The sequence below is a fragment of the Phacochoerus africanus genome, chromosome 8, assembly GCF_016906955.1.
Source record: "Phacochoerus africanus isolate WHEZ1 chromosome 8, ROS_Pafr_v1, whole genome shotgun sequence".
Classification (NCBI taxonomy): Eukaryota; Metazoa; Chordata; class Mammalia; order Artiodactyla; family Suidae; genus Phacochoerus; species Phacochoerus africanus.
This window is the reverse complement of record NC_062551.1, coordinates 29304078-29320882: the sequence shown is the minus strand read 5'-3', so window position 1 is coordinate 29320882 and position 16805 is coordinate 29304078. Positions and strand designations below refer to the sequence as shown.

The 16805-nt window shown below is 47.3% G+C and overlaps 1 protein-coding gene across 2 annotated transcripts in view; it reads left to right on the top strand.

Moving 5' to 3' along the window:
- The first annotated feature begins 547 nt into the window (after positions 1 to 547).
- GNAO1 (G protein subunit alpha o1) overlaps positions 548 to 16805 on the top strand; it is a 174206-nt gene continuing 157948 nt past the window's right edge. The window contains exons 1-2 of one of the 2 annotated variants that reach the window (XM_047789624.1): positions 548 to 1503; positions 1739 to 1781. In XM_047789624.1, coding sequence (XP_047645580.1) covers positions 1386 to 1503; positions 1739 to 1781 — 161 coding nt within the window. In that variant the 5' untranslated portion in view covers positions 548 to 1385. The remainder of the gene's footprint in view (positions 1504 to 1738; positions 1782 to 16805) is intronic. The other variant, XM_047789625.1, reaches the window with a different exon arrangement.

Below are 16805 nucleotides of genomic sequence, written 5' to 3'. Positions count from 1 at the left end.
CAAGGGGGAATGACTGGGAACGCAGGTTTCCTCAGAACGACCGTCTCCTCGCGTTACCTCAGGCCACTTGACCTCGGCTGCTATGGGCGCAGCAGCAGGAGAGCAACCATGAAGGCAAGATGGAGAGGAAGCGAGAGAGCGAGGGAGACAGCGCGTGCCGCTAGCTGGGAGACCCACCTGACCGCGGCGGGGGCACTCCAGCCCGGCGCTCTCAATGACCAGGAGGCCCGAGCAGCCCGCGTGCGGGGCGGAGGCGGAGGCGGAGGCGAGGAGGAGCGCCCGAGCGCGCGCCGGGCCCCAGACCCCGCCCCCGTCAGGCTCCCCACGCGCCCACCTCCGGGAGCTGCGGCCGTGCGGGGAAGGGGTGGGGGAGGGAAGGACGCGCCGTGCGGGCGCGCGCGCCGCCGCCAGTCGACGCGGGCCGGCCGAGCACACCTCCCCTGCCCCCCACCCCTCCCCATCCCGGGGGCCCGGCGCGCGGCCCTGCTGACGTCAGCAGGCGGCTGGCGGTGCGGGGTGCGCAGAGCCGCTGGCGCACTCGCGCTCTGCGCTCGTCCCCTCCCCCGCCCAGGCTGTGGCGCGCGCGCTCGCTCGCTCTCCCTTCATTTTTTTCTCCCCTCCCTCCCAGCTTCTCTCTCTTTTTCTCTCTCTCTCTCTCTCCCACTCCCTTTCCCTTTCCCTCTCCCCCTCAAGCTCACGGCTGCCCGCGGCTCTCTCGCGCTCTCGCTCTCTCTCCGGTAGGCTCCACAGAGAGATGCGAGCCCTGGGAGGCAGCGACGCCGCCTCCAGCTAAAGACCTGCCCCCTGGCCCGGCCCGGCCCCTTGCCCAGCCCTGCCCAGCGCGCGGGGGTCGGCGAAGGCGCCGCGGAAGCACGGACGGCTGAGGACCCGCGATGCACATGCACTAGCAGCACCCCCTAACTCACTCCCTCCACACCCCGCGCCGCCTCCTCCTCCGGCAGCAGCGGCAGAAGGACCCACCCTGCCCCCCACCCCACCCTCTGCCGGCTCCGGCTGCGGTTACTGCCTCGACTATTATTTTATTTATTTTGGGTCGTGCACAAGCCTCAGTGCCTGCAGCCCGCGCCTCCTCGGACCACGGGCGCTTCCTCCCTCGGCTTCGGAGCCCCAGACCCCCGCCACCCTCGCCTCGACACCCCCTGAGCCCCGCCAGCTGCCGCGAGTCTCCGTGGCTGAATCTTGTTAGCCGCTGTCTTTTTGGGGGGTTCAGGTTTCCTGACATTTTTGTTTTCAGCGAAAGGGAGGCTATCGTGATTTTTCCCCCTTTGAACCCAGGCTCTGCTCTCTGGGGGGGGTGGGGGGCGCGCCGAGCCGGGGAGCTGTGCCAGCCAAGTCGTGCGGGCTGTGGCAGGGAAGGGGCCACCATGGGATGTACTCTGAGCGCAGAGGAGCGAGCTGCCCTCGAGCGGAGCAAAGCGATTGAGAAAAACCTCAAAGAGGATGGCATCAGCGCCGCCAAAGACGTGAAATTACTCCTACTAGGTAAGGACCTGGGCTGCCACCCCCATCCCCCCGACCCGGCCACTCTGCATCCCGCTCCACCGGTACCCACACCCCATCCCCTCACTCGCTCCGGGGGAGACCTGGTCCCCGAGTGGGCACCAGCATGTGCCCAGCATCACCCACTCCCTCGCATGCCTTGCCCCCCCCCACTAACCCCCCCCCCTCCCCTAAGCTGACACTCACCAGTTTTCCACCCCCCTGTCTGTCCCAACAGGGGCTGGAGAATCAGGAAAAAGCACCATTGTGAAGCAGATGAAGTAAGTCCCTGTGGCATTGGGATTTTTACTTTTATTAAGCATAATTTTTTATCATGTGTATTACCTTGCTCACTTCACTTTGCTCTCCTGGCCCGGTTTTTAATTCGTGCACACACACACACCTGGATTTGATTTCCCTCCCCCAGGCCCTACGTTGATTCTGGGTCCCCCACCCCAATTCTCAGGATGGGTGTTTTTTGTTTTTGGGTTTTTTTTTTTTTTTTCTGCGAGGGGGGTAGGGAAGGGGAGCGCCTGTAGTTGTATGAATGACAGTGTCCGCCATATTGATCAGAACATCACACTATTGGCTTGATTATGATCATTACTGTTGATTGTGGGATGTTTCTTGTGTATTCCTGCTTCCATTTCTGTCTCTGTTTCATTCTGTCTGTATTTCTCTCTTCTCCTTCCTCCACTCTCCATTTCACATTCATAATCCCACCCCCCTGCCCTTCTCCTGGGCAGTGATTTTTTGAACTTGGCTAAAACATGGAGGGGACCCATCCCTAGGCTGGGGTGGAGGATCAGGTGTCTGCTGTTCAATGATTTGGTGCTGAATTAGAGGCTGTGGTTTCTGGGAAACCCCCTGCCTCCCAAATAGGAGGAAGGTTAGGGGAAGGGGCTTTTGGTAGGGGAGGGGGTGGGTTTCCAAATGGTTGTAACTGGCACAGCTGTATCCAAGGTAGAATTGGAAGGAGGACTCTGGTTGTGAGGCTGAATGCCTGCCGCTTGCTGCTTCGCCACTTCCCCCCCCACCCTCCCAGCGTTTGCTCTCCTGACACTGGCAGTTTTCGTTCATTCTGTGGCCTTTATCAGTGTATTTATTTACACTCTGCATAGGCTATGTTCCATATAATCTACCCACAATGCGGATTTCAGGCCCCACTTGCCTGCCACCCCCTCTGCCTTAGATATCAGTTTCCCCTCCTAATTAGATGGGGGTGGATTTGAGTGATGGTTGAAAATTAACAAAATGGGATATTCCTTCTCTGCCACACTTTCTCAATAAGGAGCCTCGCCCCTCCTTCCTACTCTCAAGCTTCTTGCCCCATCCACTCCTGATTAGCAGTTGCTGGTGAGCCCACAGGCAGCTTTGCTTGGGGAGGGGGAGGCCTTAGGAAAAAGGTGCGCGCCCTTGGGCCTTCTAGCTCTGCTGCTTCCGTTGGCTTGTCACGGAGGAGTTCGTTAGGACCGTTTAGCGAGGATTCCATGTCGCTTTGCTGTGACACCTTCGTGCACACACGGCCCCTAATTAGGGGTTGCTGTGCAGTAAACAAAAATGATTATTTTTCAACTTGACAGAATAGCCGAAGTAATTGCAACCCGTAGGAAAACAATGGAAAATAAAAACCCTTTCAAGGAAAGGTGGGTGGGAACAGAGCATGTTGCGGTTTCAAAACCAAGATGCAAAAAAATTTTGCATGTGTAACAGGCATGACAAGCGGGTTCTAGGCGGCGCCATGATGGTAGGGAGTAGCGACTCGGAGACAGTTTCTCCCGTCTGCTTGACATGTTCTTATTTTTGTTCGAGAGCTCCCTGGGGCTTTCTTTGCATCGGCCCCTCGGCTTGCCGCACCCCTCTGAGCCATCGGTAATTTGGCCTGGGGCTTCTCTGGAGCTTGTGCATCCTAAATGGATGGGGAGGTGGGGCCTGGGGAATTGCTCTTTGCCACAAGGTGCATGTTGTATCTGCCTGAAGCCCTGTAAATGCAAGCAGCCACCCCTTCTCCCCCAAAGGGGGTCGTTTCAAAACTTCAGAACTCTGTAATCTACAGTGGCCGGCTTGGAGCCCGGTGGAAGCCCCAGCCACCGGCGCTGGGTGAGGTTTCAGGCGTTGCGAGTGGTGGACAGCGCCCAGCCGAGGTTGAAAAAGTCGTTGGGGCTCAGCTCGCTGACGCTCGGCTCGGCTCGGCGCAGCCCGGGCGCGGGACTCGGAGGGACTCGGCACTGTTCGGAGCCGAGTCGCGGCCCTGGCGGAGAGAGCCGAGCCTTTTCGAAGGGTGCCGGAGGCATTCGGAAGTGCTCGGGTGACGGGAGCGGGGAGGGATAGAGGGAGTGTGCTAAAGTCTGGAAATTAACTTTGCATCTGCCAAAGCAACTCCTTACCTGCTTTTCCTGAACAAGCCTCATAAATTAGGTTGATTTAATAAGAAGTTTAAAAATATATACTGAATCCCCCAAAGGGTACCTTGGCTATTTTATTCAAAGGAGAGCTAAGCTCTCCAAGGAGTTAGGTAGGTGTGCCATTTTAGAATGAAAATTCCTAATTATTTACTGGGGCAGGAAATCTTAAAAGAAGGCTGTATTTAGATTTCCCCGGAAAAGTCTTATGCGTCTCCTTTGGTTACACTGAGGAGGGAGGGAAAAAACGCAAGCATTAGATGTTTCAGACTTTTCTCTTTGCCATGAACTTCCCCCTCTACTGACCCCCCAGGATGCCTTATGTGGAGAAAAATATCAGGCAAAGTTGAGATTTTGTAGGTAAAACTGTTATTATATTTTTTAAGATACACCAATTCTCTTTAGGAAATGGCTAAGTTTGTGAAAAGGTCAGTCAGAAGATTTCTGGCCCATGCAAGACTTCTTATATTAGCCACAAAATGTGGGATTGGTATCATTGTATCCTAGTGACAAATTCTTTTGAGTTCTCCCTTGCAGAGGTGATTTTCCAGATCGCCATTTGGCTGAGAGTCACTTGAGTCAGGAAAACTGTACTGTGGGTGGGGCTGGCCCTGAAAATCTAGGTGGCATTTACAGAATGTAGTTTTGCACTTGCTGGGGCCATATAATTGGTGACCAACCTATCAGACCATACTGTTGAGTTAAACAGGATGTTGTTTTATATCACCTGGGCAGATGAAATTAGAGTGTTCTCTGTGTGTGATGCCCTGTGAGGACTGGAATTTCCTAGTGAGAACTAGGGTTTAATAGCTCGGCCTGTTGCCTTGGGAGGAAGAATATTGATACTGAGACATCTCCAGTCCCTTTTAAATCAGCATTTCCAGAAAAGCAAGGAGCTATAATACTTAGTAATTAATTTGTTTTAACATTAAAACAAAATATCAACACCCATAGCAGCCTAGGAACATTGCAGGGAGACTGACCTTTGAAATTCTTTTGTTTGATATACATTGCAGTGGGAAGCTTGCATCCACTAAGAAATGCCACAGATTAGGTTGTCATTTTAAAAGCCTGATTCTTATTACTTAGTAAAAACTTTCATTTGAACCTAGCTTGCTAGGTTTTTTTTTTTCTTCATGTATGTGATTGTGAACTAGTGTTTGAGAGTTCTGTGTCAGACAATCCAGAACCTTTCCATAAGGAGAAATAAACAGTGATCATTGAGACAGCACAAATATAATTTTACCCACACCATGAGTAATCAGTGACTTTTTTATGTGTGGTATTTAAAATAATTTTGCTTGTTGGGAGGTCGTGACCTCATCTGTGATACAGCCTCATCATTTTTGCAATCAGGGAACTCTCTTATTCAGACTAATCAAAATTTTAACAGCAAGTGTTAATTTTATTTAATCACTAAAACCCTCCCAAAGAAATCTCTTAAGGCATATATGGAATCAACACATCACTTTAAGAGACTTTACATTCTGAGCAAATAGTGACAATTACTTGGACCCTCAACCTTATGAAAATGTAAAATCAACCATGAAGTTGCTGCGGGCACCACAGTTTGTCCTCACTTGAGGTGTTGAGTTTTCTGTGATGTCACATTCAGGCTGTCCATTGTCTCTGGAGCATTAAGTGAGTTTTCAGGGAGCTAGAGAACCCGAAAGTGGCAATGAGGCTTGGCTTGATAGCAGGAAGACTTTATGTAAATGGACACAGTAAATTGGAGCACTTTGGTGTGTGTTCCTTTCCAAGTTGCTGCTCAGTGCCATTAGTAAAACAAAATTTAAGGATTTGCCTGGTGAAGACATCATTGCTTCTAGAAACATCCCAGCCTTTCCAGTGATTCCAAGGACAGGCCCTACTAGACAGGGAAGGCAATCTGCTGCCAAAAGCGGGTGGTTTCCTCCTACCAGCTGACCCTGACTTTGTAATTAGGGTGTCTTGTTTGGCTTAGGTTCAGGGCAAGCCTGTGTTCATTCAACGCACCTGCTAAGTGGCAGGCAGGCTTGGAGGTGAATAGCAACTGGCAACAATTACTCCATAAAAGCACAGTCATCTAAAGGGGCATTTCCTGCACATCCCCAAAGGATCCCCTGTTGAGGCAGCACTCCACTGAGAGCTACTCTTCTAGACCTGTGGACTTGTTATTTCTGCAGTCATCTCTTTGGTTGCTTTGTTCCCCCTCCCCTTCCTCCTGTCTCCATGTTTATTCAAATGGATGCACCTTGCTCTCTGGAGACAGTGTGAGCGCAAACAGACTGTCAGATCAAGTAGCAGATGAGTTCTCCTTTGCTGATGGATGGTGCTTTCTCCCTCCTTACTGTTCACTGAACTGTAAATACCAGCAGACCTTCCTGCCAGAAGAGTAGCAAACAGTCCACCTGATCTCCTTAGGAATTGGCTATGGAATTCTTGAACCTCAGTCACCTGTTGGATTCTGAAATAGAACCCGTGTGCTTGTTGAAAGGGTTGTTGCCAGTGAGATTAAATGGGTGAAGCTTCATGTTGGATTGAGAAGACTTGAAAGGGATCCAGAATTTCTCATCTCTCTGTGGGGCTAGATTATGTTTACAGTGCCCAGAGTCAGAGTACTGTCTCACTTTTTTTTTTTAGCACTTGAACTCCCCCGATTATATTGTGCTTCTTAGCTTGCCACACCTGCTAAAGATAGGCCCACATCACTTATATTTTTCAGCTGCTCACAATACCCTAGTTCTGTTAATGCTGGAGACTTAATATGAATAGAATAAGGTCCTATATTCCTGACATGTGCTTGGTCCATCTGGATGCAGGCACTTGGTTCCCTATTCCCCAGGGTGTTTTCAGTATCTCATTTCTTACGAAGCTAGACACACCATTATTATAAGAGCACATTTTGATCTGAAAGACAGTAGACAAGCTGGTGAGGAGATGATTTCAAACCGAACAAAAACATTTTGGAAAGGATTACCCCCAAATTTGACATTAGCAAAGAATAACTTTTGACTTTGAAAAAAAATTAAAAATGTATATGTGTATACATACACTACATGGATTTCTTTAAATTTCTTTAACCTAATATGAGAAAGGCACTTCACCTCACTTTATTGATTGCATCATCATAAAAAGCTGGAAGGTGCTCACACAAACTCCATTCTAAGAATGTGTTCAAAACTGGTATCACATTCTAATTTTATTCTGTGTCTCTCATTCATGCACAATACTGGTTAGAAAAGGAAACTTCTGACAAGTCAGTCATAAGCATAGGAGCCAGAAGGAGAGGAAGGAACTGTGGTCTGTTACTGGTTCAAAGAGAGGTAGTTTCCACTTAAGAGAAGCCCTTTAGTCTGCTTCTTTAAAACTGAGAGGCAGTTAGGAGCCTGGACTCTATAACCAGGCTACTTGGCTTCAAATCTTGGCTCTACCGCTATCTAGATGTGTGACCCTAAACAAGTTACTTAACTTTGTGTGCCTTAGGTTTTTTTGCCTGTAAAATGGAACTGATAATAAAAATACTTAATCGGGGAGTTCCCATTGTGGCTCAGTAGTAATGAACCTGACTAGTATCCATGAGGACACGGGTTTGATCCCTAGCCTCACTCAGTGGGTTAAGGGTCCAGTGTTGCGCCGAGCTGTGGTGTATGTCACAGACGTGGCTTGGATCCCATGTTGTTCTGGTTGTGGCATAGGCCAGCAGCTACAGCTCAGGTTCAACCCCTAGCCTAGGAACTTACATATGCCATGGGTGTAGCCCTAAAAAGACAAAAAAAATTTTTAAAATTAAAAAAAAAAACCTAATAGGGTTGTGAGCTTTAACTGATGTAATATATAAAATACCATTATAGCAGTTTTTTAGAACTCATTTTACAAATGTCAGCTCCAGTTTTGATTATTTTGATTGATTAGTGGTTGTTCCCTTCCCTAATGGAGTTCTCAAGAATGTGGGCCTTAATTTCTCTGAGAGCCAGAAGTGGGACGCTATGGTTAATGCTCAGGGCTTCTTCCCCTTGCCTGCTCTGCAGCATCAGTTATATAACAGTGTTGTCATAACTGATGTGACATTTTTGATGGCGCAGCTGCTTCAGCCCAAGAGACTGAAGTGATGTTACAGAGAGTGGGAAACATCACTGGACCAGGAGTTGAGACAGGTGGCTCCGCCTCCCTGGGGGCTCTGTTTTGTGGAGTAGTTGGACTACAGCTACCCCAACCTACTTTCCTATTCTAAGTGGTCTATGAAATTGGGAATCATGTTTATGCTCAGAGTCTTGAGGTCTTTGATGGGAGATTCTAAACACAGAAGCATCAATTCTGGTTCTACCCTGAGGGGATAAGGGGTACTCATGAAAGCTCTTCTAAGACCAAGATAATTGCAGAATAGCAACCTCAACCACAAAGGTTTGTCAGCCAGAAAAGTCGTAGTCCTGAGAGGCATTTAGAGAAAACCACCTCTAGCCAAACTTTTCATGCAGACATGCATCTCAGACCAAAGAGGAGGATCTGAAAGTATCCTGTTACTGAGAAACAGGATGTTTCTGGGAGGAAAGACCCAGTGACATGTTAGAGGAAGAAGTGGTTTGTGTGGCTTCAAGGATGCTTAGAAATGGAGACAACTCTTGCTTCCACCCGGGAGGCTGGATAGCCTGGAAGGAATGTGCCCTGGGTTTGGGTACGTAAGATCTAGGGAGTAGGGAGATTTGCAGACTAGTGAGAAACAGGAGAACTGTGTTTTAATTTTGTCTTTTTCCTAATTTGACTTTGGGCAAGTGATTTAGCCCCTCTAAGCCTCAGTCTATTCATCTTTTAGAATATGGGCTTTCACCATAGAATTCCTCAGGCCTCTTTCAGATTTCTAGCTCAGTAAGATGCAAAGAGAAACCTAAAAGCCTGAAATGCATGGGGGGATTAGTGGGAGTATTTACCGCCCACAGCTTTTATCTGCTGAGCCATCTTTAGTTCTAATTTTCTTTACGGAAAAGAGGAAAAATATTGTGCTTTTCATAGCACCAAAAAATTAAAGTAAAATAAAATCCTTCAAGGCTTATAGTCAATACACTGAATTTGTCCCCCTGCTCACTTGATTTCTCAACCAAGAATGGAGAAAAGGGGGATAATATATTTAAGAACAGGACTCCATGGCCAAGGATTTACCCTGGCTTCCCTGCTAATGACTTAGCCAACAGATAGATTTTCTGTGGAAAATTGTTACTTATGGGAACAACTTCCCATTGCTGTAAAATCAACCATGGGTCACCTGCCTCCAAAGTCTTAGAGCATTGATATTACGCATTGTAAATTAATTAGGTGTTTATGTATCTGTGTCCCTTGCTAGTCTGGGTGCCCCCTCCCTACCAAGGCTCCCTAATTTATTTTTGCTCATCAAATAGCACCAAGCCCAATGTCTAGCACATAGAAAGTGCTTAATAAAAGTTAGTTGAAGATAGGAAAGAACTGAGGTGCACAAAGAATGCGAACCCATTTCTACATAAGACAAACTAATGATATTGAAAGCCTTTGATGACCATAGACAGCGTTCATCGTTTTCAATCCCATACATTATCCTTATTTTTTTTTTCACATCAACCTATGAGGAAATACAGTCCTCAGTTTGATCTTACAAATGAGGAAGTGAGGCTCAGAGAAGTTAGGTGACTTACTCAAGGACACACAGCTTAGTAAGTGACATCGATGTATTCAGACCATGATTTTTCTAATTCCAAAACCTATGTCCTTTCCATTCTAATACCACACAGTTCTTACTAGACCACCATCAGTGTGGGTGGTAGAGAGCCGGTACCCATTAGCAAAAAGGATTGGCCCAAGTCTTAGTTGAGGTCAGTGACTAAGAAAATAACTAGTGCTTGGTTGGTGCTGGGTTCCTTGTGGAGATGGAGGTCACCGTTGTGTATCGTGTTGTTTCTGACACCACAGTGTTCCCTACCTTACATCTAGACAGCCCCTGAAATCATTTTCCATTCATGCCTCAGAAGTATGGGCCGTTGGTAGGTGGCAACAGAGAAGAGCTACCACTTAACACTCAGACTTTGGTGGAAGGATGTGGTTAGAGGAGACTTGAGAAAGGCAGGATAGTAGAATATCCATCCATTCAACCACTCTCCACCCATCAATCAATCCATCTCTCCACCCAAAAGCGTTTACTGAGCACCTAGTATGAGCTAGAGCTATATACATGGTGTCATGGAGGAAGAAGAGGAGCTGCCCTTGAGGAGCTCAACCTAAAGGGAGATACATATAAAAGACACTTAAACTCAGAGTGGGAAGTGCCACGAGGCTGTGGGAGAACAGAGGGCACTTTCTGTAGGGCAGGAAGTTCAGGGAGGTTGGCCAAGGGAAAATGATTTGAACTGAGTTTTAAAAACATGTAGTTTCGGTGGAGAAAAGGAGTGCCAGGCAGAGGGACCAACATGTAAAAATACACTGAGGTTATGTCACTAATGGAACATGCTGGGAATGTCAAATAATTTGGTTTGATTACAGCACAGTACGTAAAAGGAGTATCAAGAAATGGAAGATGAGGAGTTCCTGTCGTGGCGCAGTGGTTAACGAATCCGACTAGGAACCCTGAGGTTGCGGGTTCGGTCCCTGCCCTTGCTCAGTGGGTTAACGATCCGGCGTTGCCATGAGCTGTGGTGTAGGTTGCAGACACGGCTCGGATCCTGAGTTGCTGTGGCTCTGGCGTAGGCCGGTGGCTACAGCTCTGATTCAACCCCTAGCCTGGGAACCTCCATATGCCGCGGGAGCGGCCCAAGAAATAGCAACAACAACAGCAACAACAAAAAAGACAAAAGACAAAAAAAAATAAGAAATGGAAGATGAGACAGATCCAGTCATGAAGGTCTTTGTATATCCTGCCAAGGACTTTGGATTTTATTCTGAATATAATGAGGTGCCACCAAAGGGGTTTTTTAATTGAAATATAATTGATACAACATTATATTAGTTTCAGGTGTACAATGAAATGATTTGGTATTTGTAGGTATTGCAAAATGATCATCCCAGTAAGTCTAGTTGATATTTGTCACCATGCATGGTTATAGCTTTTTTTTTTTTTTTTTTCTTTGTAGTGAAGACTTTCAAGAACCAGAGGGTTTTAAGAAATGAGTGGCAGGTTTACTTTGCACTTTAGAAAGATCATCTAGGTGGACTGGAAGGAGTCAAATCCTGAGGTTACAAGACCAGAAGGAAAGTTATTTCTGTGATCCAGATGGGAAAAGATTAAGAACTAAACAAACTAAAAGCAGTGGTTGTGGGAGGTGGGAAAAGGAGATAGATTGAAGAGCTCTTTGGGCAGTGGAATAATGGAATTTTTTTAATGGTCACTTGGAATGGCATTGAGGAGGAGCTGAATTTTAAAGGATGTAGACAGAAGTGAGTCCAGGATTCTTGGTTCAGGTGACTGGTGGGATGGTAGTGCCATTCCCTGAGATGGAGAAGTACAGGAGGAAGAGGGAAGGCTTGGGGAGAAAAACGCTGACTTCATTTGATCACGTTGATGATTTTGTGTGGATCATCCAAGTGGGGATCCCTGGCAGGCAGTTGGGTATGTGGAGGAGGAGACAAGATGCACCTGAGGAGAAGGGTCAGTGTGGAATTCTGTGGTGCTTGTGGACAGTGAGAGCCATGGAAGCTGGGAATCTCACCAGGCTGAGTGAGAAGGGGGGAGAAGGCAGAGGATGCACCCCCCACCACAAACACACTCACTCAGCTCTAGGAACTGAAAATTATCTAGGGAGAGGAGCCTGTGAGGGAAACCAAGGAGGAGTGAGCTAAGAGGTGGAAAAGAAAACCAAGGTAGAGCAGTTTTGTGGAAGCCCAGGAAGGAAAGAATTTCAAGAAGGCAAGGTTGAGTCAGATATGGCAACAGTCAAAATAAAATGAAGACTGGCAGGTGTCCACAGGGTCTGGAAAGTTGTTGGCAAGCTTGGTAAGAGCCGTTTTCAACAGAGTGGCAGAATAAAAGTGAAATTGCTGTGGAGTTAAGCAAGTGGGACTAAAGAAATTGAGGCCATGAATGGAGTCTCCTGGAAAAGAAATCCGAGCTATAGAATGAAGGGGAAGGAGGGAGGGAGGGAAGGAGGAGTGCGGGGTTCAGAGAGGGTTCTATTTTACTGTGCATTTGGCTGCTATGGAGGGACTTAGATCCATTGAGAAGCTGTAGAGAAAGAGCCCAGATGGAGAGGAGACATTCTTCCTCTACAAAAAGAGGAAGCAGTGGAAGGAGCAGAGCCCCAAGAGGATGGGCAGAGATGGAGTGCAGAGCATGGGCAGGCATCTCCTCCCCTGAGACTGACAGGAAGGTCATAAGCATGGGTGTGTGTGCAGAAATTTGGGTGGGATGGTAGGGACAGGGATTGAAGGAGTTGCTGCCTTACCTATTTTTCTTTGTGAGGTGAGACGCAGCTGTGCTCATTTATCAGGCACTGAAGATTGGTAACCTTTCTTCTATTCAAGCCACTCATTTATTCATTTACTCAATATTTATCTAGCATCTGTTATGTATTAGGCGCTATTCAAGGTGCTCAGAGATGCAGTGGTGATCGTCAGTCTCTGGGGATCAGGCAATAACTTCATTAATAATTGGACATAGTAATTGCAGACTGAAAATGTTTCTGGAGTCACACCTTTGGGTGAGGCCTTATACTGATCACCTGAGGATCCAACTCTTGCCCTCAGGGAGTTGCATCAGTTGGAGGAGGCAAATCAGAAGGGGCAACAGAAGGATTTGATTTAGACAAGGGCTCAGGGTTAAGCCTGTAGGCAGTAGGTGGAGAAACGAGAGTTCAGCGGAACTGGGTTGTCTTACTGCGCTCAGCTTCCCTCATTCTGGGCTGTTATGGTGGGGCTGCCTACATAACAGCCCCCCTGCCACTTGAAAATAGAAGTGGGCATGTGACCCAGGCCTTGCCAGTTAACAAAGTCCTATTCTTCTGGCCACAGTGATTGGCCTAGGGGATGGGATGTGACTCAGTTCAGGTTGGGCAGAGTCCTCTGGGATTTTAGAGTCACTATGAGAAAGGAACTCTCATCTCGGATCTCAGAAAGGTCACTGGGTTGGACTGATGAAAGCCTGGAGCTGTGTGTGGCCATGTTTTCACATCTCCATCACTTTCTATTGGGAGGAAGCGTGCCTACTGTGGGAGAGACTTCGAGAGTTAGGGGAGTAGGGGGAAGAGAGGAGAGAGGTGGGAAGCCAGAAAAACCTTTGATGATAATTATTAGAATCTCTGAAGCTGGCTCTGTGCACCTGACAGTTATATGAACCAAAAAAATCTCTCCTTTTAATAAACTAATTTGAGCTAGAATTCTCTCCTGGATAACCAGAATCATCTTGATAAAATGGGTAAGGGTTTCTGGGGAGGCAAAACAGTAGGAGCTGAAACACAAAAGCAGGACTCAAACATGCAGGGGACGGGCAGAGGGTAGCGGTATGTGCTAGAGAGTTGGGGTTTGTGGGACTATGAGAAGGGGCGATTGGAAAGGAAGAGTGGAGCTGGATTGTAGGCTTCCCTGGGCATTTGGCTACTGGGGATTTGCTTTGAATACATGGCAGGTGCACTACATCCTCCTTGCATGGCAGGGTAGTAAGGTACCAGGTCAGGAGAGCTTGAAGAGGGACCACCAGAGAAGAGGCTTAAGAGTGCAGAAAGGTTTTTGTAGTCTGCACTAGAGAGTTGGTAGGAAAAGCAATGAGGAATTGGATGGGGGTGAGATTCTGGAGGCAGAGTAGATGAGACCTGGTGTCTAGTTGAACATGGGGAGAAAAGAGTAAATCAGAAGGGTCCTCCAATCTTTGAACCTGGGTGGTGGAGGTTAGTTGTTCTGCCATCAAGTTAGGAAGCATAAGAGCAGGGAGGGAGGTGGCAGAAGGAAGAGGGCAAGTCAGAGCACAGGTAGGAATTTCAGATATTTGCAGGATAACTTTTGTGTTGTGTTTAGCAGTTTTCATTGGAAAGTCATTCTGGCCTTGAGAGAGGCCAGGGCTGGAAGGAGAATAAGGCTTGTCTCCCCTGCTTGATAGGACCATGAGAGTCCGTGGATGCCAGGCAGCTGGGGTGAGTATGCAGATGGAGAGGAGAAGGGGGAGCTCAGGGAAGGAGCCCCTTGGTGGGGGTGAAGCAGGGAAACCTGCCTTGGGTAGACCCACAAGTAGCTCCAACTGGGAAAAGGGGCTGGAGGTCAGAGATGCAAGAGGAGACCCCTGCCACATGTGCAACCCCAGGGAGGGAGTGTGCTTCAGGGAATTCTGGCCGGCGTTGCCCAGTTCACTAAGGCCTGAGAAAAGACCATTTTATTTGGTGATTGAGGCTATTCCTGGCCTTTGAGAGAACAGTTTCAGTGAAGGGGAAGGGGAATCAGAACCAAACTCAAAAACATTGTAGGGTGGAGATGAGGCCAGACTGGGATTAAAGAAACCTGAGTTCTACCCTGGCTCAGCCCCTATTTAGCTTGGTGGCCCAGGCAATTTCCTTAACTTCTCTAGCATTTAGTATCTTCACATGTAAAATTAGGAAACTGGACTGAATGATCTATAAGCTTCTGGTCAAGTCTTGAAGTCATAATTTAAATTTTGCTGTCCAGCAAAACAGATGTTCTTGTGGCAAAGGAATTCCCTGCCTTCTCCCTTGGCCACCCCCAACTGAGTTAATAAATTATAACAAAATTAAGCTTTCAGAACTCTAGTGCTAATTGAGAAAGAAAATTGGGACATCAGCTCAGGAAATTGTGGACACCAGTGCATGTTTTGTCCACATTACACTCCACTGAGAGTGCAGTGGCCTGTGAGGCAGCAGTTTGTCTCTAATACTGTCAGGGTTTACAAGACCAGGATCCTCTGCTGCTCTTCCATGGGAGACGTGCCATAGATGGTTCCAGAGTAAGAGGCAGAACAACCCTGGGGTTCCCCTCTCTCTGAATCCACATGGATAGAATAGAGAAGGCCCATGAGCCTGAGTTGGCTACATGGGAGAGGTCCAGCCAGGAGGGCAAAAAGAAAGGTTGGAGGGACCCAGGGCTCAGGAGAGGACCAAGCCTGAGGGTACCAGAGGGCCAGGGCTTTGTCTCCCAGATACTCTCTGGCCACATCACTGGGAACTTTGGGGAAGGGATGGTAGAATGGCAATAGGGAGGGCCTGGTTCTGAGTTGGGGTGGTCCTCCTACCCCTTTTTCCCCCATGTGCAAACAATATAAGGCCTGTTTCTTCTTTGAATCCTCTCCTTAGAGTTTCGTCCACATGGACCTCAGTAGTCTCTACTTTGGCATGTGCGTATTCATTCTAGGAATACCAGTGGAAGACACACCGTGTTTTGGCGTTTTCTAAGTTCCTAGGAACAGAGTTCTTAATAAGACCAACAATCTCCTTGCCCTCTAGGACCTAGCTTTAGAGAAGGAAGATAGACAGTAAACAAGTAAGTGAATAAGCAAGGTCATTTCATGTAGTGAGGTGTCCTAAATGAGGAAACTGGGCTTAAATAGTGGGAAGTAGCTGGAGAAGATAAAGGAAAGAAAGCTGGTCGGAAAAGAGCTGAGGAAGAGGGAAGAGCAGATGCAAAAGTCCCGAGGCAGAAGTGAGCAAAAAGGCAGCCAATGAGGCTGGACCATAGGGAAGGAAAAGTGATGCAAATGGCACTAAAGAGGCAGTGAGGAGCCACCACACAGGGCCTAATGGCCATGGAGAGGCATTTGAGTTTCATTCTGAATGCCATGGGGGCTTAAAACATGGGACAACTTGACCTAACTTATGTATTAAAGATTCCTCTGCATTCTGGAAAAAGCAAAACCATAGAGACAGAAATCACATCAAGTGGTTTCTAGGGGTGGTAGAAGAGAGAGATTGACTACAAGGGGAACAAGGGAACTTTGAGAGGTGATAGAAAATATTCTCTTTATTGTCATGGTGCTTACACAACTGTGTATGTTTATCAAGACTCATCAAACTCTATACCCCAAAAGAGTGAATTTAAGTAAATTATACTTCAGTAAATCTGACTTGTAAAATACAACTTTTTTCATTAAAAAAAAGAATTGCAGTTAGCCTTAATAAAAATCACTCCGGCTGCTGTGTTCCTGACAGACGACAGAGAGCCAGCCTTGCACAGCCCAAGCATTATATCTACTGCTGGTCTTACAATTGAGACTGCATTATGTGCCATTCCTGAAGACTTCCTCAAATCAGTTTATTGATGTGTGTTCCTAATTTTCCTGTTGACATTGTTTTCCTTTATAGCTGGCTTAGAAGCTTAATGTGGGTAGAAACCATCTGCTTTTTTTGTGTGGGCCCATGCTAGATGCTTATTACATATTATTTCTATTACCTTTGAATGGTGCTCTAAAGTTTACCAGGATGCTTCTACATTCATTGTCACCTTTGAGCCTTAACTTCCAGTGGTCTTTTCAGGCTGCACAGACATTCCTATATCCCCATTTTGTAGATGAAGAAACTGAAGTGAAAGTTAGTGTAGCACTATCAGGGAAGCATGCATTTTGGAGATCTTGGCTTTGCCATTAGTTTGCTGTCATATGTTTTGGGGAAAATTATTTCATCTTTCTGAACCTCAGTTTCCTAGTCATTAAAAAGAGAATTAAGGAGTTCCCGTTGTGGCTCAGCGGAAATGAATCTGACTAGTATCCATGAGGACATGGTTTCGATCCCTGGCCTCACTTAGTGGTTAAGGATCCAGCATTGCAGTGAGCTGTGGTTTGGTCACAGATGCAGCACAGATCTGGCATTGCTGTGACTGTGGTATAGGCCAGTGGCTACAGCTCCCATTTGACCCTTAGCCTGGGAATCTCCACCTGCCTTGGGTATGGCCCTAAAAAAGAGATTAAAAAGTAAACACATTGCGGGTACGCTGTGAGGATTAAATGCAGTAACATAGCTAAAAGTGTTTAGTACAATG